The 24,329-nt window shown below is 42.2% G+C and overlaps 1 protein-coding gene across 5 annotated transcripts in view; it reads right to left on the bottom strand.

Annotated features, from left to right (window-relative positions):
• DPP6 (dipeptidyl peptidase like 6) overlaps positions 1–24,329 on the bottom strand; it is a 799,862-nt gene that overhangs the window by 28,656 nt on the left and 746,877 nt on the right. For all 5 annotated transcript variants that reach the window (XM_032775624.2, XM_032775623.2, XM_032775621.2 and 2 more), the window contains one exon: positions 3,501–3,548. In XM_032775624.2, coding sequence (XP_032631515.1) covers positions 3,501–3,548 — 48 coding nt within the window. The remainder of the gene's footprint in view (positions 1–3,500; positions 3,549–24,329) is intronic.

The raw sequence follows: 24,329 nt of genomic DNA, 5'->3' as shown, positions 1-24,329 counted from the left end.
GAGGAGTATGATCAAGGGGACATACCCACCTTAGCTCTGATCAGGCTACTGCACTAAAAACAGTGCAGCCACAGCAGAGGGAATGGTGGGAGGGGTAGCTACCTCAAGTACGCTAACCCCGCCCACCACTTGCATCACCCTGGCTACACTAGGTTGAGCAGAGCGAGCGCACGCTTGTCTCCTCGAACTGAGCATCACACTCCCAACTCAAAGTGTAGACATACCCTAAGATTGCTCACGTCCAGGCTTGTTATTTGATAACAAAACCCTCGGCTTCACCGTTTCTTCCATGTTACTCTCTGTGCTTGGAACAATTGCCCACTTTTGTCCCACTGAACACCATTATTTACGCCAATCTGAATCTGGAGTAATGTTATTTACAGGGTGCAACACCAGAGCAGCTCCCAGCACCCAGAGTGTACCAGTGAACCTGGCCCACAAATACATCTGCTGTGTGAGGCTGAGCACCCTCATTTCCCATTGAAGGCTATGGGAGCTGAATCTGTCCATGGCAAGAGAGTGGGTCAGGCCACTCTCACAAAAGAAATGATTTGGAAAGATGGAACACAAATAACGTTTGTAAATAACGTTACTCCAGATTCAGACTGACGTAAATAATGGTAGAATCTAGCCCACTTTCACTACCACAGCCTCTGAGGCAGGCAAGTATTACTATCTCCACTTCACAGATAGGGAAACAGAGGCATAGAGAGACTAAAACAGAAAGCCTAAGGTCACACAGCTTACCTTACTCCATCACACCTGCACCTGCTACCCTGTCCTCCTCTGCCCTGTCACCCTCACCTCCTTCCCATTTAGTAGATCCCCTCCTAAGTAAGCACCCCAAGAAAATTCATGGAATTAACATGACATTTGCTGCCATCACATGGTTTACTCTCGTTGTGGTTTCTACCCCCACCCTGTATCTGTCTTGTCTATTTAGGTCTTGTCTACACTAGTGGCAGGGTGTAGGGCGCACAGGGCCGGCGCTTCCATTTAGGCGGCCTAGGCAATCGCCTAGGGCGCCAGGATTATTGGGGGCGGCATTTTGCGGGGGGGGGGGGCGCGCGGCAGGCAGCTGCGGTGGACCTGCTGCAGGTGTGCCAGTGGAGGGTCCCCTGGTCCCGTGGCTCGGGTGGAGCTGCCACAGGCATTCCTGCGGATGGTCTGCTGGTCCTGCGGCTCCGGTGGACCAGTGCGCAGGGCAGCAAAATGGTGTGCCTAGGGCGCTAAAAACACTAGTGCCGGTCCTGAGGGCGCATATAGTTACACATCGCAGTGAAAAGCCGGCTGCATCTACATTCCAGTACGTAGCTACACACCGCAGTGAAAAGCCGGCTGCATCTACATTCCAGGATGTAGCTACACACTGCAGTGAAAAGCAGGCTGCAGCTGCACTCCAGGATGTAGCTACACACTGCAGTGAAAAGCAGGCTGCAGCTGCACTCCAGGATGTAGCTACAAACCGCAGTGAAAAGCCGGCTGCAGCTGCACTCCAGGATGTAGCTACACACTGCGGTGAAAAGCCGGCTGCAGCTGCACTCCAGGATGTAGCTACACACTGCGGTGAAAAGCCGGCTGCAGCTGCACTCCAGGATGTAGCTACACACCGCAGTGAAAAGCAGGCTGCAGCTGCACTCCAGTACGTAGCTACACACCGCAGTGAAAAGCCGGCTGCAGCTACACTCCAGGATGTAGCTACACACAGCAGGGAAGGACTTGGGCATGTGGAAAGGCTCCAGCAGCAAGATACTACACTGCTAAAAAATAGCAAGTGTGGATGGGGAACTGCTTGGGCAAGTAAAGAGCTGCGTAGGGTGTATATGCTACGGTTCAGGTGTGTCATGACTTGTCTAACCAGTGGGTCACTATCTACATGGCTATTTATGGGGGGAGTGTGCAGCGTACGTACTCTGCACACAACTGTAAATGTAGAAATAACCTTAGACAATATTGTCTCATTGCTCCTTGTACTCTGTATCTATCTGTTTTCTCTTGTCTTACACCCAGACTATAAGCTCCTGGGGGCAGGGACTTTTTATTGTGTGTTTGTACCATGGAGTCCTGCTTCATGACTGGAGCTATGAGGCACTACCACAAATAAATAATAAGTTGATGGCAGAGTTGCAAATAGAATCTAGAACTCCAAGTCCAAGTCCGGGTGCTCAAATCATTAGATAATTTCCCCCCCTCCCCCCCGAACTCCCTATACACTTGGTAGGTAACCATTGTAAAGGCTTTTATCACTCCATCAATTGGGTGTTAAACATGTCTTTTCCATGATGATGTAGTGTCAGATTAATGCAACTCTACAATATTAATGATGACTGGTATTTCCATTTTGTTCTTCATCAGTGAACATATACATAACATTTCTAGAAATATTTATCTGAAGGCAACTTTCAGAAATTAAATTGCAATGGTTTGAGTGACAGCCTAGCATGCAGGAGACCTGGGTACAGTTCCTTGCTCCACTGCAGATTTCCTGTGTGACCTGGGCAAGTCACTTAGCCTCTCAGTTCCCCATCTGTAAAATGGGGATAATGGCAGTGCCCTACCGCACAGGGATGATGTGAGGATAAATACATTAATGGTGGTGAGATGCTCAGTAATGGAGGCCAAATAAATACTTAGCTACAATACCACCTACATACCACTTGAATAAATAACGCAGGAGGAGATTCTCAAAGGCACAAATGGAAGTTAGGGTCCCAACTCCCATTGGCTTTAAGTAGGAATTGGGCCCCAAACTGCCCTTTATGCCTTTGAAAATCATTCCACTTAGTAATTCTTACAACTATTCATGACTACTTGAAAGTTGACAACCAGCAGAACAACAAATCCAATAGCCATTGGATATGGTGCACCGAAACCTGGTTAGTTTGCTCATGTGGAGTAAGAACTGCCCGTGAAGCTCAGGTGTGGTTGCACTTGATTTTACTATGGCCGTGTGACCCCTGGAGACTACAGTTCCAGGAGGTGTTGCTCCATCTGGCTGGGAGCTACAGCTGCTCAAGCTTTGGGCCACATTCCACTGTAAAGATAAGCACTGTCTGATGCAACTTGTGGTCTCTGCTGGCTACACTTCCACAGCAATCTGTTAGTATTGCTATATAGAGTATAGCAAGGGCTCCTCTCGGCAACCAGGGCTCCCTTGTTCTAGGGGCTGTACAAACCCTTACTGAAAGTCAGCCCTTTTCAGTCTAGGATCCAAAAATCTGAACAGATAGATGAAACACATAGCAGGGGAGGGGAGGACAAGGTAATATTAAAACATGCACATTGTGCATCTAGCTCAATGAGCTTTACTCAAGGCACAACACCTGCCTTGCAATCTGCTCGGTATAATATACATGAGTTTCAACCCTTCAGCTCCAGCTAAGATGTCTGTGTGGCCCACATATAGGCAAAGTCTGTGTACTCTCTGTTGAAAATAATGGAGAATGACTGTATTTTATTACCTTGCCTAACTGACATACCAAATACAGCCCAGTACTTACTTTGTTTATCTGTCGTGTTGTGAACAGTCACAATTGGAACTCTTGGCCCTTGAAAAGAAGGGGAAAGAAAGACATTTGGTTAAAACACACACATATATATGTGTACATATAAACCTGTTTTTGAATGCCTTGAAGTTGGAGGCTCCTGAGAATTATGTGTCACGGAAGAGTAATCTAAAAAGCAAATCACTCAGGTACACATAGCAGTCTATGACTAAATGACAGCACTGTAGACTCCAAGACATGTGAGGTTTCAAGGCCCTTTCCCAATGGGACAATAAATGCATCTCTCTCTAATCTGTAAATATTTTAATTAGCACAAACACAATTAAATTGTTTGCTTTTTAATTTAGTCTAATGACACACAAACATAATTGCACAAAACATTACATTTTATGTGCCCTGGTTAATAGTTGCTGTTACATAGATGCTGTATGTTTTTTTAAATCAAACACCAGGTAGGTTCCAATAACACAAAAGGTCACAGTTCACCCTAGAACTGTGATGCATAGCTACTGTGCAATGCGATATCAGCCCGTATGTAAAGAGGACGAGTATTATTTAATATTTATATTGAGGTAGCACCAGAAGACCACAACCAGTGTCCTTAGGTGCTGTACCAACACCTGCCAGCTGCAGGGAGTGATTTTCTCAGAGAAGCTGACCGTCACTCTGCAGGACAACTGGCAGTAAAGTCTACATCCTGCCCTTCGGTGCTGGGGGAGTCATGTGGAAAGGTGTATTGAGGAGTGGCAGGGATAGGGGCAGAAAGGTGGGAACCACCATACCAGTTCATACCAGCAGTTCAACAAACCCAATATCTTGTCACTAGCAGTGTTGATGAGGAAGAAACCCATAATGGATAAACTGTTTCTTCCTAACCCCAGAGATAGTGACTAGCTTATGTTCCTTGTCTTCTCCCATTATTGCACCCAGACAATAGGAAGACAGAACAATAACAAGGGGTGGATCACAGCAGCAAGGGGAGCTGGCCATCCTCCCAGCCACCCTATATGCATGCTATGGTTGGCAGTACAATACACGCCAGCTTTATGGAAAGACAGTAAGGTGCTTCTGGCAGTACCTTTCATCCTGAACCTTTCTGTGGCACTGGCTCCAGTGCCAGGTTCGTGGTCAGTACTGCTCCCTTCCCTGCAGCTGGTGCAGGCTCAAATCTTAGTGGCAGGGTTTTGCTAGAAGCAGTACAGTGTATATTTCCAATTCAAATCACACATGCTATGTGGCTGTGCACCCTGCTGAGGTTGCAATGTTTAAATCTGGCTGTGTAGGAAAACCCAGCAGAAGGCTTGTCAGAAACCTTATCCCACCACTGTCTTTAAGGTGGCATTGGAAGGGGCTCATTTCTGCATTTCCCCTTGTGCTGACAATTTCAAATGTTAAGTGATCTGCATAGCACTGCACACTCTGAGTTGCATGGCCTGTAAGCATGTGGAAAGTGAACTGGAGATACGCTTTAACAATCCTACAGCTAAGGGCTAGATCCTGAAAAGTGCTGAAACCTCTGGCACCCACCCAGCAATGCACCTAGGGATGGGATTAGTTTTAAGTACACGAGCAGACCCACTGAAATTAACTGACCTTCGATTTGCAAGGTGATCGGCACTTTGCAGGATCAAGCCCTAAAGTACATGATCAAGATTAAAAAACAACAACAAAAAATCCATTCAGCAGCACCATTGTTTCTTTGTTTTCCCTGCATTGGAGTGTTCCAGGGGCCTCTGGGATAAGCTGCCCGGGACCTAGAGCTGCTATGGAGACACAGGGGTCTTGTCTCCTGCAGATCACTCAGGATCCCTTTGTGCTTGGGGTAGAAGTGTAGCATGTTCCGTACAGGGGGAAAACCCTGCCCACTGCTAATGACATAATGTGGGAGAAACTCCATGAGGGAGACCTTGCAGAGTTATCCAGCTTCTTAGTCCCCTACTGTGAGGAGAGGATGGTGAGTTCCAGCCGATAGGCTAAGATTTTCAAAAGCAACGAAATTATTTTGGGTGGCCAACTTAATGCCCTTCAGAGGGGCCTGACTTTCAGATGGTGCTCAGCATCTGCCCTTGGAGAATCTTTCCCTTTTAAGGTGTCTCAATTCAGTGCCCAAAAACATCAAGCACCCACAATCATTTCTAAACAAAAAATGATCAGGAACAGAAAACCAAACATTTTTAGTTTTTCACTGAAAAACTGGAAAATTTCTGTGGTCAGGTCTATGCTAGAAAAGATTTACCAGTATAACTATATTGGTACAGCCATGCTGGCAAACCCTCCTCGTGTAGGTGCAGCATATCCTAGCAGAAAAGAGCTTTTGCCAGTATAGCTTATACTGGTTTGGTAATCAACATAAGCTATACAGGAAAAAAACACTTTTATGCCAGCACTTCTGCATCTACACAAAGTGCTACAGCTATGTCCTTAAAAAAAAAACACAAAAAAAAAACCCTGCACCCTAACCAACATTACTCGGCCAGTAAAAGTGTAGACCTAGTCTATGAAAAATTTTGAAAAACCAAACAAAACTATTTTTTTACTTTTTGTTCTGAAATTTTCATGCAAAATACTTATGTTCTGATTATCACTAATTCTTTACATGCAATATAAAAATACATGGGCTATGATGTGCCATTTAACACAGAAAATATTAGATTTAATGTTCTTGAGGACTACAGCACTGTATGTATTGCAGAAAGGGACAAAATAGCACAGAAGTGTTGTATTTTTTTTCTTCATAGAGAACACAAGGAATTAATCAAATTAAGTGGATCAGATTCTGATGTCAATAACACTGGTGTAAATGAGATCAGGATCTGATATAGAGAAAACATACTGTTGCCAAATGTATATCATTCTTCATTTCAGGCAAGTTTGCCATTTGTGCAGCACTGATATGAATGAAAGCAGAGTAGGTTTATTCATTGTACAGTTTGACTGATATGGCTGGTCTGATTTTCAGTCCCTGTTAACAGTGAATTTGCTTCATTAACTAAGTGATTCCTTCATTCTTTGGTAGCTAAATGGTTTCAGAATGAAACTGAATCATCACAGAGCATGGAGAGAGACTAGTCATTTTGTTTTGTAGGTAGGTAAACAGAAAGTGGATTTCAAATACAGTGCTAAATATTACTGAAGACGGTGGTGCAGCTTTTCAGCTACTGATATACAGTGACGTACTAAACATATTGATTTATAAAGCTTCTTCCTCAATCACTGAACCAAGGCTTTAGAGTGAAAATAAGTTAAAGTACTATTCAAGTAGGGCCTGATCAAATTTCCATTGAGGACAATGGGAGTCTTTCAATTCGCTTCAGTGGGATGTCCCTTATACAAAGGAGAGAATGCAAGTGAGAAACATGATGTATATTCTGATTTCTCTTTCTGTACCTCTTTGTGCTAGCATTGGCAATACTGTGAGAAGTCAATAGATAAACAGAAACAATCCAGTTATGTAGTTTAACAACGATACATATATTATGTATTATTTTATTTGGGTGTTCTCTCACTCTGTTGCCCTCCTCCCAAACAAATTTTATAAAGCTAAGCAAAGCGCCCACCCAGGCTCTCATTTTATGGTAATACCAAATAAAAGTATTTGAAACAAATATATCCACAACCCTAAAGAATTAGAGTTATTAATTGTTTTTCTTTATGAGTGAAAAATTGTAGACATAGTATATTGAATAGAGTCATCCAGTTAATTTGAAAGTTTATTCCTGACAATTTAGTTAAGTATTCCTGATAATTATATATGTTAGTTACGGCCAAGGTGTAAGTCTTCAAGAAAAAAAAATCTATAATTTTAGTCACGAAGTAAATAATGTTGTTCAGTGTTGACTTCTAAACTAAGTTGAACAAACCAGTTTAGAGATTAGCCTAGTTAAAAATGTGGACATTTGTTAAACGTCACTGTTTTTTACCACACACAATGTGCTAAGTGGCTAATGTCTATCATTGCGGAGTTGAATTCTGGAAATTATATAGTGTATGTTCATTAGCCGACTTCCCATACTTCAATTTTAAACCTATAATGATGTGACAGTTACAATACACACACCATCTGGCAAATGCCATCCACTGTCATTTACAGATCTAATAGCAAAATCTAATTTGTTCAATGAAATATTCAGAGATGACAGAAACAGAGCGAGGGCACAGTTTGCACGGTACTTTCTCTCTCTCTCTCTCTGGAGCCCTTTCAAATGGAAGTTTGATTGGGACTCCTGAGTCCTGACATAGTCCATTTATTTATTAATTTTTTTAAAATAAGTATCGATGTATGGGCATGTTTCCCCCTTCTCCCTGCTATACCAGGGCCTGGTTCTGCTTTCAGTTAGGCCCTGAATCAGCAAAGCACTTAAGTATATGCCTAAATCCCAATAAGATTTAAGCATATGCTTAAAGTAAGCACTTGTTCAAGTATTTTGCCAAACAGCGATGGCCTTTGGCATGTGCTTAAAGTTAAGGAGGTACTTTAGTGCTTCACTATGTGAGTTGAAAGCACTCAGCACTTCACAGGATCGAGTCCCAGTAGCAAATTCAAATAAATCAATGAAATTCCATCCGGGTAAAGGCAGTGTAAAGAAGATCAGAATTAAGCCAAAATAGTCCAAGACTATATCAAACTTCTTATTGTGGGCCAGAATGGAGCCGCCCACTCTCTGCATAGCCCATGAAAAGCCAAACACCATTGCAGGCAGTAGGAAATTGCAGGTATTGGGAGTGTCCGGTGACTGAAAGGGGGTGAGAAAGAAGCAATTATCAATCTGCAGAGTGTGCTTCCCCACCAGGATCAAAAGGAATTTTACATCAATGTAACCCCACTGAAGCCAGAGTCATTGACATCTCCATTCCTGATTTACATTTAGCATAGGTGAGAGGGGAATCAGGCCTGAAGATTTTCACTGGGGAACATACACATGAAATGTAATATGCCGGGTGTTCCTAGATACTACTGTAGTTAATGATCCTGTATCAATCCACAGGATTTCAATCAATAAAGCTAATAATTTGGCTTTCTCACATAGCCTTTCATGCAAACAGAATAACAGTCATTATCCATGCTAGAAGTAATATTAAGCCACATCACCATAATGGCAATGGCAAATTAATCAGAGAGCAGTTTTAAACCAAACAAAAGAAAGGACTTCTTTACAGAATGCAGAATCAACCCGTGGAACTTGTTGTCGGAGGATGTTGTGAAGGTGAAAAGTATAACAGGGTTCAAAAAAGACTTGGATATGTTCATGGAGGATAGGTCTATCAATGGCCATTAGCTAGGATGGTCAAGGATGCAACTCCATGCTCCAGATATCCCTAAACTGCTGAATGCCAGAAGCTGGGACTGGACGACGGGGAATGGATCACTCAGATTTGGCCAGTTCTGTTCATTCCCCCTGTAGCATCTGGGCCACTGTCAGAAGGAGGATACTGGGCTAGAAGGACCATTGGTCTGACCCAGTATTGATGTACTTATATTATAAATGTAGGATGAATACAGTACTGGCAATTCTCTGAAAATAAGTATCAACAGAATAACTGAGTAATTTGACAAGAAAAAGATTAGAGGTCATGGCACATCATTTCTTAAGCATCTTTTATCATTATTTTCAATGGGAAATTCAGCTTAAAAACAGACAGCAAGAGACAATCCTTGGTGTTTAGGTGGCAAAGAATAAATTGCTAAATTAAAAACTGAAAACTCACATTTTATCACTCGACAGCTCCATGAGCAAAACATTTGTCATGAGTTCATACAGAAAACTTGTGAGAGAGTTTTGAAAATGTTTGTGATTCTTCCATGCTCTGAGCAGCATGGGAAAAATGTGACAATTAAAAATTAAAATTAAACAGCAACCACAAAAAAGATATAAAATTGCAAAAGGAAAATAACCAAGAATATATATATATATATATTAAAAAATAAGAGATGCTGCTTGTCCTATTCTTTTCATCTGTAGACTCTCAGAGGCTTCAGTGTGGCAGATAATTTCAGACCAGAAGCTAAATTCACAGTGTGTAAACAATGAAAATTCAAATTGTCTCTGCCAGCACCACCAGCATATCTCTTAAGCGCTCATGAATGATTTAAAAGAGCAGCTGCAAACCATGTGAACCGAGAGGGGCTGGCTCGGCCGAAGTGAGATAATTGGCATCCGCCACCTCCGCGTATAGATTCCAGATCTCTTTATTTGCTAATTCATGAATTATTTATACATAATGCATAAAGTTCACACATCGGGTGATATTATCATACTAATAAATAAAGGCATGGGGAGTCTTTTGAGCTGCTGCTTATAATTAAAATCTTTGTCCCATCAACAGTATTGCTTAGTCAGTGCCACAGACAAATTTTTCTGATGTTTTGTTGTGCAACCTTGTTATCACAAACATCAAACTGACATTTATGCTGCTATTCACCCTCTCCCAAGACATTTCATTTTTTAATCTTTACTTCCTTATATGTGTCTAGTCTGGAAAAATAATCATCACTCCTGTCTTGTTTTGGTGTAGCATAGAGAGTGGCATTCATACAACATTGACGGTGCTGCAGGCTCCTGTACTACTATATGGAGATATTGTGCTTATGTGCCTGAAGTACAGACACACCTACTTGTCCTGATGAAGAAGAGTCTGGAGGGCAACTGAGTGAGGAAAAATTAAAAAAGTATTGGCCCTGGATCCTGTAGCACTCAGGAATCTGAGTAATGTTACATCTGTGAATATCCCCGTTGAGCTCACTGAGCGATTATTGACGTGAATAAGCATTTGTGGGGCAGTTTGAAAAAAATCAAGGTTATTTGGAAAAATAAGCCAGTTTCATAGATAACCTGTGAAATTTTGTGATGAGACAGGAAAATGGCTGGGCAGGTGCTTGTGGTGGTATTAGTGCCCTCAGGAGCAACTTGGATGGCTCTTTCTCCTTTCCAGCCACACACTGATCTGAGATCTCTCGCCTATCAAGTGACCTGTGGCCACGGTTTTAATATTGGTGAGTGGCTGTAAGGAGGAATGTGAATAATCTGCAATCCTTAGGAAAAGTCAATGGCACTTTCACACACTCCCAATGATCAGGTCAGATGGAAACCAGGGGCACATGCAGCTCAGACCCATCTGGCATGGAGCAGAGGGCACAGAGCTACACTTCCACCATTACTGAGGCCTCAGATGTTTAAATACTACAGAGGGGGAGTGAGCTATGTCATTCACAGCTGGATCCTAAAAACCCTTCTCCCCACATCCCCCAAAATAAAATAAAACATTTGGATCCAGTATTGTGGTTCCAACCCAGGGCTGGGAGCTGGGCCTGAGCTGTGAAGTTCAGACTGTGATCCAAACTTCCCCCAAGTTCAGAATCAGACATGTTCTGCTTTGGGTCCTTTATCAAGTTAGGTTTGTGCAAGGAGTTTTAAGCCAAGTTTTCCCCAAGCTCAGGAGTCAGTTTGGAGCACAAGTTACCACTTGGGTGTATTTCTCAAATATATTAGAGTTTGTTATAGCATTCAATAGGCAAATATTAAGAAAAACACCATTTGCAGTGGAACATTTCGCACAGGTACGTGCCCATACATTTGTGATGTGTGCCTGGGTATATTATGTACAATCAAGTTCATGCAGGAGAACAGAGTGTTTTCTCGTGATCATATCATACAGGAGATACTCTCTTTTCAAAGCACATATGTAACTTATTAGCACTAATGAAACAAATGCAGGTGCAAAGGAGAGAGATATACCCTTAAATGTACAGTTGCATGTGCACTTACCTCTATTCAGCTTGCCAGATTCTTGCAATTTCTCCTACAACAAAATAATCGCTTCCTAGCTAGTTATCCAATGCTGGATATCATTCTTACTTGAAAAGTTATAAACCTTGCTTTTCAGGTTTATATCTTAATCTATTTTTCCTCAGATGGATTCCCAGGATTTAATATGTCCTTGACTGCATTAATAAGGTGCTAAACCTGTATCTCACAACCAGAAATAAAGCCAACAATAAACCCAATAGGTGATCCAGGTGAATGAAGCAGTTTTCCTTAGAGCAAGCTTCAGTAACATCTATACTGTACACTCAAGAACAATGAGCTCATCCCAGGTCGCTCATATAGCTGAAAATAATTTTCAGAGTGCAGAATGCCACTGCCTATTTTGTGAAGATTCATTATTTGAAGCATCATGGGGATCCTGTTGTCATGGTCATTTATGTCCCGGGAGTGGAGTTTAAATATGTAAAAACAGTACAGCGCAACCAGGCAATGAGGATTCCTGGCTATAAACAAACAATGTTTGGGCGCTTTGGGGTGGCTCACATTTACAAAGCAAAACTAAAGAAACAAAACAGGATCAAACTACGTAAAATGAGTAACTGCACCATTTTCAGAATAGAGTGATTTTCAGAATCTGGGAGTGATGGGATTTTCATTTCTCATCCCATAAATGCTCTGGTTTTATTACACTGGAAACTATATGGAGCTATTTGTGTTCATTCTTTCTTTTTTATTAAACACTCCTATGCATCATTTCCTATTCACTTTTTATCCCTGTCAGAGAGCGATTAAGGGTAATTTACGCAAAATTAATGATGCATAACCCTACAATGAAATATTTTATAACAGTTAAACAAAAATCTGATCAAAGGAAGCGGAAATGTAATTTGAATAGCCACAAAAGTGACAACTTTAATTAATTTCAGACTACTTTATTAACTATGTTGTAAACGACTGACAAAACCAAACAAGCTAATACCATCCTATTTTTTTTTCCTGGAGGAAAAACTCCTAGGAGGGCTTCTGCTTGTGTGAAAGAGACTTTCATATCAGCCTTATATTTTGAAGCAATGCTACACTGAAAGAGAAAGAGGGCACACTGCTTATTTCCTTCACCCAAAGGAGTTTTGACACAGAGCCATACACAAAAGAGCTTGGAGACACAAAGACATCCTTAACGGTTAAGGATACAGGTCCTTTGGAAGTAGGGACAAGTGAATGCAAATGTGAATCATGCAGTAATTATAATATAAATGGGACCCAGAGATTAAGTCTGTGCAAGCTTTAAAACATCAGAAACTAATTTAAGCTTCACAAGCCTCAGGAAAAGTTCCAAAAGGTCACCATTTGCCTTGAAGCACTAATTACAGCCTCCTGCTACTGGGTATACAAAAAAAAAAAAAGAATCTTCGTAATTGTCCTTGTGTAGGAAACCATTCTGGCCACAACAGATAACAGCCACTCAGTGACCTAATACGCTAGCAACAACCAACACATCCTTCCAGCCACGAATCCTACTGCTGTACTTCTTTAGTATTCTACAGGATGGGAAACAAACATCCCTCTTATTTTGTCATGCACAAGGTTCTGCAGATCATCTCAATGTGAGATGCAGTGACATTTTATTTTCACTTTTACACACCTGTCTCAGATTTTATGGGCCAGATTCTTTGGCCGGCTAAGTGTGCTTTGCTGCTGTGGCCTAAGAGTGGAATAATGGTGCCTACTTTAAATCCCTCTCCCAGCCCCCAGAAGAAAGGGGACATGGCTGGGGCTGCCCATGTGCCCAGGTAAATGGCTGGTGCCATTGACCCGAGGATGACAGAATACAAAGGCATCTTTATACCACCTTTCCTCCCCTTATGGCCCTCTAGACTTGTGCCAAGGGCAGTTCTGAACTACATTTAACTTCAATGTAGTTGTGGTTTGCTTCATTACTTTAAGCACGGTGTGAGCGAGAAAACAAGGGGATACTAGGCAAACAGATGATAATCACACACGTGGTTGTGAATAATATGTTTATTGGCTTTAATTCCTGCTCCGATTCACAGTGAAAGTCATGGTCATCTGCTAAGAACATGCCAGGTGCTTCACAAGGAATGAACAGAACAGGCAATCATGCAGTGATTTACAAAGGAGATCAGTATCATCATCCCAGTTTCATAGAAAAGGAAACTGAGCCACAGAGACAAAGTGACCTCCCCAGGGTTCCTCCGCAGGCCAGTGGCAGAGCCCAGAATAGAACCGTGGTGTCCTGAGTCCCATTTCAGCTGGTTAGTGATTTCCACAGAAATGCCACCGCACCACACATCCCCTTCCCTTACAGTCAGCATTGACTGCTGGCAATCTCAGCACAGGGGCTGCATGGACTGAATAGGGCTGGACAGTAAGCTACTGTCTTGATACTACCATTTTGGAGGCTAACTGGCAGAGGAAAAGCTCCAGCACTGTTGCTTCCTGCTGAAACCATAACCTGCAGCTCAATAAATGACTTCAATTTCCAACACCCTTTATTCCATAGTTTATTTATTTATTTATTTTTAACGACAAATTGATTGCAGGTTAAAATCTTACCCCATGTCCTGTCTACAACACAATTATTAATATAGCGTCTTGACAGACACTAGGAATCATGAAATAAGATGCCGACCTGCAATGCTCTTTAACTTTAATGAGGATAGAAGAGACAAGTGCACTGGCCTGTGGCTGAGAAGACCTGGGCTCTCCCCAGCTCTGAAACTGAACTGCTGCATGACCTTGGGCTAGTCAATTCACCTCTCTGTGCCTTGATTTCTCCTCCCAGCCTTAGGACTTGTCTATGCGACGACACTGAGAACACGTCTACATGACACCCACCACAGTGGCACAGGTAGGGTGACCAGATGTCGCGATTTTATAGGGACAGTCCCAGTTTTAGGGTCTTTTTTCTTATATAGGCTCCTTTTACCCCCCACCCTCTGTCCCAATTTTTCACATTTGCTGTCTGGTCACCCTAGGAACAGGTATGGTGCTGCAGTTGACTACCATTGTGTAGATACTTCTTACACCCATGGAATGGGCCTTTCCAACTATGCAGTTAATCCACTTCTCCAAAAGGTGGTAGCTAGGTCAATGGAAGAATTCTTTTGTCAATCTAGCCGCATCTACACCAGAGGCTAGGTCGACCTAACTATGGCCAGGTCTACACTTGCAAGCTTACAGCAGCACAGCTGTAAGAGCACCCATGTAGCCATGTTATGCAGCACTATAGCTGAGCCACTGTAGAGTGGGCATCCCCTGAGTGTCTCCGTGTAGACAGGCCCTTAGTTGGACTAGTCTAGATTACAATTTTATAATGGCATTCTGTCTCTCCATATAGATGTAGTCAGCCTATGGAGTCCTGATCTCACTGGAGTCTCTAGATGTGACTGTAATACAACAACTACAGTAATAAATAAATTTAAATAAATAAATAAATATCTGGCTCTAGCTACTTTTGCTAAATTTGAGAGCCAACCTTTTACCTTTGTTGACACAAAACCATGTCTGTTGTCATTCTTTATTCGTCAGCTATTGGCTGTCAATAAAACTCCTGTCTCGGCCTCAGTGATTACTTCAAGTTAACACTTGTCCAGACCACATCTATTATGGTCCCTGCCAAAGGTCACCCTGAATCCCAAGCTTCAGATGTCATAGCTGGCCCAGTAACATTTAAAAAGTTTTAACCTGAATCTAAGCAGGAAATGCTTCACAGACTCTTACTCCAAAATGCTTTGTCATCACCACTGGGTGTAATTTTATGATGTTGCCAGAAGACACGAAACCACGTTTCTCATAGACACTTCCTCACAGTCGAAATTCTACATAACTGAGTGAGTTTAAGAAGGGATTCAATTTGGATTTTTTTTCTGTGAATTTAGTGCTTATGAACAGTCCTGGATTCAAAGCCTGGCCCAAACAGCGGCAATACAAGCCATCCTCCGCTGACCAACAGAAGTCCCTCACACCTGGCCTGAAGTGGCCACATGTGGAGAAATTTCACTTTCCAGGCCCGTCAATAACAAAAAGAGGGTCAAACAGCTTAATCTTGATACAGTAAATGGAACAATCACCCAATCCTTGTTTGCCAAACAACTGCCCTTTCCTTATTCAAATCTTTCCTGAAAGCTCACACCTGCTGTGTCACCTATAAGAAAGGAGTGAATTCTCCTAATTTCATAGACACTCACAGAGAGAAAAATGAAGAACTGCACATGCCAAATGAGAGTAACTGCATGTTCTTAGTACTGCTTCTTCTTCCTTTCTCACCCCATCCTTCCCTCACTTGTTGCAGCATATCTACAATTAGATTGTAAGCACTACGGGGCAAAGCATCTGTGTTTGTATGTGTTCTGTCAAGTTCTGAGCACACGTTGGACTCTTGTTATGTGCCTAAGTGCTCTGCAGGGACGAGACACACACACACACACACAGTGAGTGATATGGCTTTTAATGAAGGTAAAGAAAACAAACCCACAACGGGGACTCTGCACGTTGCTAACTCAAAGCGGGGAGCGAGTCCAAGGCAGCAAAACAAATTCTAATAAATATAAACTTATGCTAATAGCATGTAAAACAGCTCATACATAGGCATGTGGGAGCTTTCCCACAACTGGGCTATCTCTTATGGCAAAGGGCCAGGCTTTTCTAAACACGCCGGGCTTCCCAGGCTAAGCGGTTGCAACCGGCTACAAACAGCATATGCTAGTACACAGCAACCTTTAGTAACCTGTCCTTGAGAAGGCGAACAGCCTTAGCTAAACCACCGTGACAAAATCTTCCGCAGTCCCTTACAACACTATACAGACAAGTCATAAATAATGATGCCACCACAGCAAGATGGCAGAGTTAAAACTAAATTAACTTGTTATATTTCTCATAATTGTTTTATTTTAGCATAGATGTGACTCAAATCTCAATCCCTGCTCAAGAGACTATTGAACTTCACATACATACACAAAGGCACCTATTGGCACTTACTAGGATGATACAAGCTGCAGATCCAATCCAGCATTGTGCTCAGAATCTCTTATGAGATACTGGATGCCTTCCATTCCCATTGAAGTCAGTGGGAGTTAAGATCATTCAGCATCTTGGAGGATCAGGCCCATAGTTATTAAAGTTGGCTATGTAATTATAGTATGGTTATTGAGTTGCTACTGAGGTAAAACACAGTTCAGTACTGTGTGCTAAAAACAGATGAGTGCAACCATTGAACCTCGTTAAATCTTCACTGCATGGTCTAATCATCCAGCATGCTGCTTTTGTTACAGGAATCATGGGCTGCATGTTAATAGCTGGGTTTCTATCAGGTACATTTCTGTGCAATTAAGGGATTCAGGACTCATTGAATCTTACAGAACTGCTCTTTTATAATTTATCTATCTGGGTACTTACATGCCCCACATTACCACAGTGTCTGAGTGCCTCACAGTCATTAATGGATTTTAGCTTCACAACAGTGCTGTGAGCTAGAGAAGTATTATCCTCATTTTACAGATGGGAAACTGAGGCACTAAGTGACTTGCTTGGAGTCACACGGGAAGTTTGTGTCATAGCCAGGAATCTAATCCATGTCCTCCAATTCTCAGGCTACAGCCCTCACCACTAAACCATCCTTTCACTCTCATAAACATCAGTTAAGTGCCTTTGAACACGTGCAGCTCAGAACTTGGTTTGGCCGGATTAGAGTTGTATCGGTAAATGTGAGTAAACGTCGATTTCGCTGTACACACACAACCCAACAAGGAAATCTTTCGAGATAGGCAAAGTGAGAAGAATGCTGCTTGAGAACTTAAGGTTTGATTTAAGGATATTTACTTTGTATATTTTGACATGTGAGGCTGAAAATTTATGTTTTAATGGTTTTAAAGCTTTAACTTTTTAAATCTCAACATCTACTCTCATTAAATACTTATTGTCAGACCTTCCGTAATTTCTCACAACTGTGACAATTTAAGTTGATAAAAATAGAAAAATGCTTGAAAATAAACATGAATATTTTCCACCAAATTATTTCAAAAAATTGAATTCGGCCAAGCCCAATTAGAGTCTGTCCAGCAATTTATGCATATTTTGTGATTGTGCCAACTGGACAGGTCCACATTCAGAATGCATGCGATCCAGAGCTTCAGCAGATGCTCCAAAATGAAGACTACTTTCTATTATAAATCATGAAGAGGATAAAGAGGTCAGTCCACCTACTGCTTTCTCTAATTTGTCTAAGGTCTTGGCTGCTGTGTGAAATACGTCAAGCTCAACATATTTCCCCCCCACCCCACAAGCTGTGCATTTTCACCATTACTCTCATTGATGTTAATGAGATTGAGATTTAGGGGAAAAACTACTAAAAATAATCAGATTTTAAGGTTATGGAACCGTACTGCTGAAACAGTGATATACAAGTTTTCTATCGGATGCTTGGTACAACACATTATTAGTAAATGTGGTTAGGTTTTGGATATAAAATACTGGATTAAGAACTGGTTCCACTGACTCGGAGGAGCCTTAAATCAATCTAAGGTTATGTCTACACTGCAATTAGGACCCACGGTTGGCTCGTGCCAGCTGACTCAGGCTCGTGGGGCAGTTTAACTGCATTGCAGATATTCAGGCTTGGGCTGCAGCCTGAGCTCTGGGACCCTCCCGCTTTGCTGTAGCCCAAGCCCTAATGTCTACACTGCAATTAAATAGCCCTTTGCCTGAGCCCCTCGTGACTGAGTCAGCTGGCACAGGCCAGCTGCAGGTTTTTAATTGCAGTGTTGACATAACCTTAGACTTTTCACCTTGGCATCTAAGGTGGTATCAGAGGGCCTGATCTCAGGTCTTTCCATTGACTTCCATGGCCACTGGCTCTGACCCCAAAAGCGTAGGTTAAAAGATCTGATTAAGGAACTGGGAAAGGAGTAGAATGAGCTTCATTATTCTCATGCTTCAGGGCATGAGCCAAACTTCCATTGAGGGGGTTAGGAAGACATGTCCCCTAAGGACAGATTATTACAAGAATTTTGAAGCTGGTAATTAGGCACCTTCCACTACTGGTGACAGGCTACTGACCTTGACAGATAACTGATCAGATCCAGAAAGTCAATGCGCATCTTCCTTGGAGTGCTGTCTAGTAATCAGAGCAAGGCAATGGGGTCAGGACAGTCAACTCAGTGTTTGGCCATGTACAAGTCACTTACTTGTTCTGTGTCTCAGGCCTGGTCTACACTGGGGGAATTGATCTAAGTTACGCAACTTCAGCTACGTCAATAACATAGCTGAAGTCGACGTACTTAGATCGACTTACCGTGGTGTCTTCACTGGGGTGAGTCGACTGCTGCTGCTCCCCCATCAACTCTGCCTGCGCCTCTCGTGGTGGTGGAGTACAGAAGTCGACGGGAGAGCACTCGGGGATTGATTTATTGCATCTAACTAGACCAATAAACCGATCACCGCTGGATCGATTGCTGCCCGCCCATCTGGCGGATAGTGTAGACATACCCTCAGTTTCCCAGTTTGTAAAATGGGTGTTACAGTACTTACCTACTTCACCCAGATGTTGAGAGGGTTGGAGAGTAAATGTTGCAAAAGCAAAATGAAAAGGTAAGGTATTATTCATTTTACAAAGGAGGAAGCTTCCGTCGACACACTTGTATCTTGGTAATCCATAATGCAGAGAAATACAGAGGAATTATAATATTTAGCATTTAACGCAGCACTTTTGATGTTCAAAGTGAATTACAAATACTAACTAATCCTCACAACATCCTTATGACACAGGTAGCTAAATATTATCCCGGTGCTAAAGATGGGGAGACTGAAGCAAAAGGTCAAGTGAATGGCCCAAGGTCAAAGAATAAGTGCCTAATAACCATAAGATGTAGAGAATCTTTAAAGACGTATAGATTCCAAGGTCAGATGGGACCACTGTGGTCATCTGGTCTGACCTCCTGGGTAACAAGGTCTAGATCTTCTCCACAAACAATTCCTAGAGCACAGCTTCTAGGAAAAAAACATCCAATTTGAATTAAAAATGGTCAGTGATGGAGACTCCACCATGATCCTCGATAAATTGTTCCAATGGTTAAAGAGGAACAAAGAACTCAGCACTTCAGATGGGACCCTTGCAGGATAAAGCATCTGAGCAACTTTTTGTTACAATCTTACAGATCAGCATTTTCTGGGTGGCAACTCACTAAAACTAATATATTTTTTTCTGAATAGATACGTGAATATTAAAAACCAGATTATTCAGAGGTTTACTTGGCTTTCTGGAAGAGCGCTCGCAAAACCTAGCATTATAAGATGTACTGATAAGGTGTATCTGCTTCAGTCCAGAAAAAGGAGCTTAACACAAAATGTTGCTTTGTTACAGTAAAATTCATCAATAAATCCAAATGCTTTATTGGTTTTAATTTATCATTTATTAGTAATACATGCAAGCCTGGTTAACTTAAATCTGAAACTGTATGCTAAATAGAGAGGTAGCAAAACACTGACACCTAAAAAAGGCAAAATCTTAAACTGTGGGGAAAATTATCTTTGTAGTATTGGAGCAAATCCTGGGGTCCTTACTCCATCAACACTGAATCCCTTATTAACAGGGCCCTGCAAAATTCACGGTCCGTGACGCATTTTTGGTCTTTTATGTACTTTTACCCTGTACTATACAGATGTCACAGGGGAGACCAGTGTTTCCCAAACTGAGGGTCCAGACCCAAAAGGAGCTGTGGGGGAGAGAATCAGAAGGTTAATGTAGGGGGGTCATGTATTGCCACCATTACTTCTGTGCAGTCTTTAGCGCTGGGTGGCCAGACAGTGGCGGCTGTTAGCCAGGTGCCCAGCTCTGAAGGCAGTGCAGAAGTAAGGCCATACCATACCATGCCATCCTTACTTCTGCACTGCTGCTGGTAGTGGTGCTGCCTTCAGAACTGGGCTACCGGCCGGCAGCTGCTGCTCTCCACCAGCCCAGCTCTGAAGGCAGCACTGCTGACAGTAGCAGTGCAAAAGTAAGTGTGGCAATACCACGACCACCCGTACAATAACCTTGTGACCCCCCCTGCCCCCAACCCCTTTTTGGGCCAGGACACCTATAGTTATAACACCATGAAATTTCAGATTTAAATAGATGATATGAAATTTAAGATTTTTTAAATCCTATGACCGTGAAATTAACCAAAATTGACCATGAATTTGGTAGGGCCCTAACTATTAATAATTATTGGCTCAGTATTAATGTGCATACTTATTGAAAATACATACACAATTTAATGTGATACTAATGGTCAATATAAAGAAAGTTGAAGCCAGCTGATTTTCAGTAATGTCATCTGGCAAAGAATATATAACAGTACAAGCAATGGTGTGAATTCTGTGTCTACTCACACATATCCTTTGACCATCACTGGTCTTTTAAGCCTTTGGACTACGCAGTGCCATATTCTGAGCTTAATTCATACAAACAACATTAATGCCTACCAGAATCCTATCTAGGTTCATCTCACAGAATATGGCACGCTCCGTTAGCAGCATATGCTGTCACAATAATCAACTAACTTGCCCACTTTCCTGACCAAGTCCAACTTTTCACTAGGGAGGTTGCCTAGTACAGTTCTTAGTAAAAATTTTCTGTCCACATTGTTCTGAGAAACCATGCTAGAACCCAGCTAGCAACAATTGTGTTTAAACATGACTGTAGCTACCAAGGTTCCGATCCCTGGACACACAGATCCTTACAAGTGTAAATGCAAAGCTGACATATCTTGCTGAAGTTGCCCTCAGAAAACATAACTGATTTCACAGCACGATTAATAATGTCCCTTCAGCTCATCTATATGGAAAATGTATCACATCAAGGGATCATGTTATTACACGATAGTGCTTCAACCTTGTTATAATACAGCTTGGTCTTACAGTACATATGTGAACAGGAACTAACCATGTTGCAACCCAACGTTACATGTTGTAAAGCTTAGGGATGTAATCAAATGATTCCACAGCATGGTTTTGGACCTGTCCACACAGGTAAGCCCAGACTTGCTAAAACATGGTCTGGACATTGCTGAATTACAACACGGCTAAAACTCGACTGTGGCTGGGCCTTAGGAATTGGGATGTTCTGAAACAGCCGAGTCAGCACAACTTGGTAGTGAAAGCTTTTGAAGACTCCAACAATGGCCAAGCAAATAAAATGAATGCAGAATAACGAAGACATTTTTCAAATGCTTAGACATAAACTTAAAAAATGGAGACAGCAAGTATCAATCGCACTTATGTGCTCCACTTTCCAGATGTTTGCATGCTCCTTAAAAATATAATATATTAGGCACTTCCTACAGGGAGGTAAGAAGATAAATTAAGTCCTCAGGAAACATTTGAAAGAGCTTAAGTGTTTATAGCTACAGGGAGACTCTGTAAGCTTGTAGCACATAGATTTATTCTAATAAACATAAAAATGGCAAATATTCTGTATAGGATTTAAACAATAACTTGATATGTTCTGAACAGATACTCATTAGTCACTTTCCCCGCTCTGTCAAACATTTGTCATACCAAAGGGGCTCCTGTAAAGGCTCCCAATCACTTTCTCTACCATCTTCACTCATTGTAGCAATAACCTTCATTCAATCATAGATATGCCTCCAGGTTTTACTGTTACTCTTGAACGTGTCTTTTGCCACTTCAGCATGGATGACCTGGGTAGCCTCTCCTATGGTTTCTGGCATTAATCAGCTAATTGAGGGTGGTTCTAGCGAGTTGAAGGGGACAGTTTGCATTTATTTTAGTTATACATTTTTTTAAATGGCAAATGAGCATGAAAATTGTATGGCTGTCTAAGGCCCGGTGGACTAGAACCCACATCTGTAGGGCCTAAGATGGCTGATAGCTCCACAGTGCCACACAACACTGCAGCAAGGGAGAACTGTGGAGAGTAGGTGCTGCAGGAAGTACCGCCCAAAGGACTCAGAGTGTTAATACCTTGTACCACTGATTAGCCAAGCACACTATTTAACCCTGGCAGGAGGCCCAGGATGTTGTCTAGGCAACCACACAGACTTCTGGCCTGATGTGACTCCAGACTTCACCTCGTCTTCTCATCTCTGGCCTCCAACTCCTGCCTGACTCTTGCTTATTGAACCTGGCTCTAATGATTCTTCCAACCCCTGCTCACCAACTACCGTTCTTGACATGTGGACCCCAACCCAGCTGTGACTGCTAGGCAAAACTGCCTGTGCCCAGGGCCCTTACAGTATTGACTATATTCCTCCCTATGGCCCTATATATGTACTTGCCTTCTTAGACCCCCATCCTGCAAACACTTACATACACAAGTAAGTTTAGGCATATGTGTAGCTCCACTGAACTCCGATAGATGCTTAGATACCACAGTGCATTCCCTGGCACGGTATAAGACCCTGAACAGAACAGTAAACATGTATAAATGTGCAGGTACAAGAGCCAAAATTATAAACCCTTGAGGGCAGAGACCTTGCCTTTGGGTGTGTTTGACACCTAGCACAATGAGGCTCCAACTCTGACTGGGGATTAAGGGCACACCACGATATAAATATTATATAACTAGAATAATCTAGCTATGATGATGAACATAGTACCAGATGCCTCAATGTCATGATCAATTAAGACAAGGTCATTTGGAATTTGATGCAGGGTATCATTAATTTGAGAGTGCTGCTTCTACACTGGTATCAATTGCTTTCTCCAGGGAGTCCCATATGTTGCAATGCATTCCCTGTCCTCTGCTTCTACATCTCCTGTTTTCTGCTTTATGGGTCTGGTTCATTGGTGTGATCTGGCAGCACAAAGGAGCTCTAACATCAGCTTTACTGCCCCCTCACCCCAGTAGGATTCCTCATGTCTAGGGGCATCCTCCAGCATTGTGGGGTCGCCATTGTGGCTTCAATGCTACCCCGTCCTCGCCATTGGAGTAGGGGACATGGCTAGGAAAAGCAGGTATTAGCTAGCGTGCACTTGCACCTAGCTGTATCCTGGCTTCCCACAACCCTTGAGCTCCTGTGTCAAGTACAGCTTGGTTGGATCTGAGCATCTGGTCCTACATCTGCAACATTTATTTGCCAAGAAGAGTGGGAATGATATCACTGCTCTCATGTGTGATTCCTACCTACAGCAACAAGGTCAAGGCTACTTAGTGACAGCTGTGTTGGCAGAGATGACATCTGAATCAGTAGAGCTTTTTTTTTTTTTTTGGTTACAAGTCTACCTTCTCCTGACATCTCTTCCCTGCACTCTCATTGCACTGACTGTAGGAACTACCCCTCGAGCATACCAACACAGGAGACACTGGGGAGCAGAGAAATCATATGAGATGTGTCTTCCAAAAGAGCTGGAACAGATCACACTTAATGGCAAATATTTCAGACAAACACATTAATGCTGTGAAAGGAGAACAGATTTGGTATCCAATGGAGGCAGATAAAGTGGCCCATCTAGCTCACGGTGAGGTGGTATTGTCTCTCTCATATGGCAAGATGACTTTTTTTTCCTATCCACTGATTGTACCCTTAATAAATAATAGGCTATTTTGTACCCCAGAGGCTGAGTGATTACCAACCACAGAGATATTTCTGTGCAAAATAACAATAGCTTTCACTTCTCCTGCATTTAGTTTCCCCACCCTTCTGTCTATCCATCAATTTTCTTTGTGTCATCCTTAAATAAATTATTGAATTCCTTCGTGATAATGTATGATTATGGAGTGCTTTGATTTGAGGGCTGCTAAGTGTTTCATGAACAGCATGCATCCATATAATTTTGATCATGTATTAATTGGCAATAATGTATGCGTGCGCCGTAGGTCTCCCTCACAATTAATCTTGTTTCTGGAATATCAAACATTAACCTTTTGTGGTAAAGATCCTGCCTCTCAAAATGTACTGGGCTGGATCCCACAGTCCTTACTTTGGCAACATCCCATTGCCTTCGAAGGGATTTTTGTCGGAGAGAAGACACCAGGATCAAGCCTGTTGATGTAAATTGATGGAGAAGTATACAATTTGCTATGCAACCAAAGTAGGCTGTG

The sequence above is a fragment of the Chelonoidis abingdonii genome, chromosome 2 (genome assembly GCF_003597395.2).
Source record: "Chelonoidis abingdonii isolate Lonesome George chromosome 2, CheloAbing_2.0, whole genome shotgun sequence".
NCBI lineage: Eukaryota > Metazoa > Chordata > Testudines > Testudinidae > Chelonoidis > Chelonoidis abingdonii.
The sequence above is the reverse complement of the archived record's forward strand: the minus strand, read 5'-3'. Positions and strand labels throughout refer to the sequence as shown.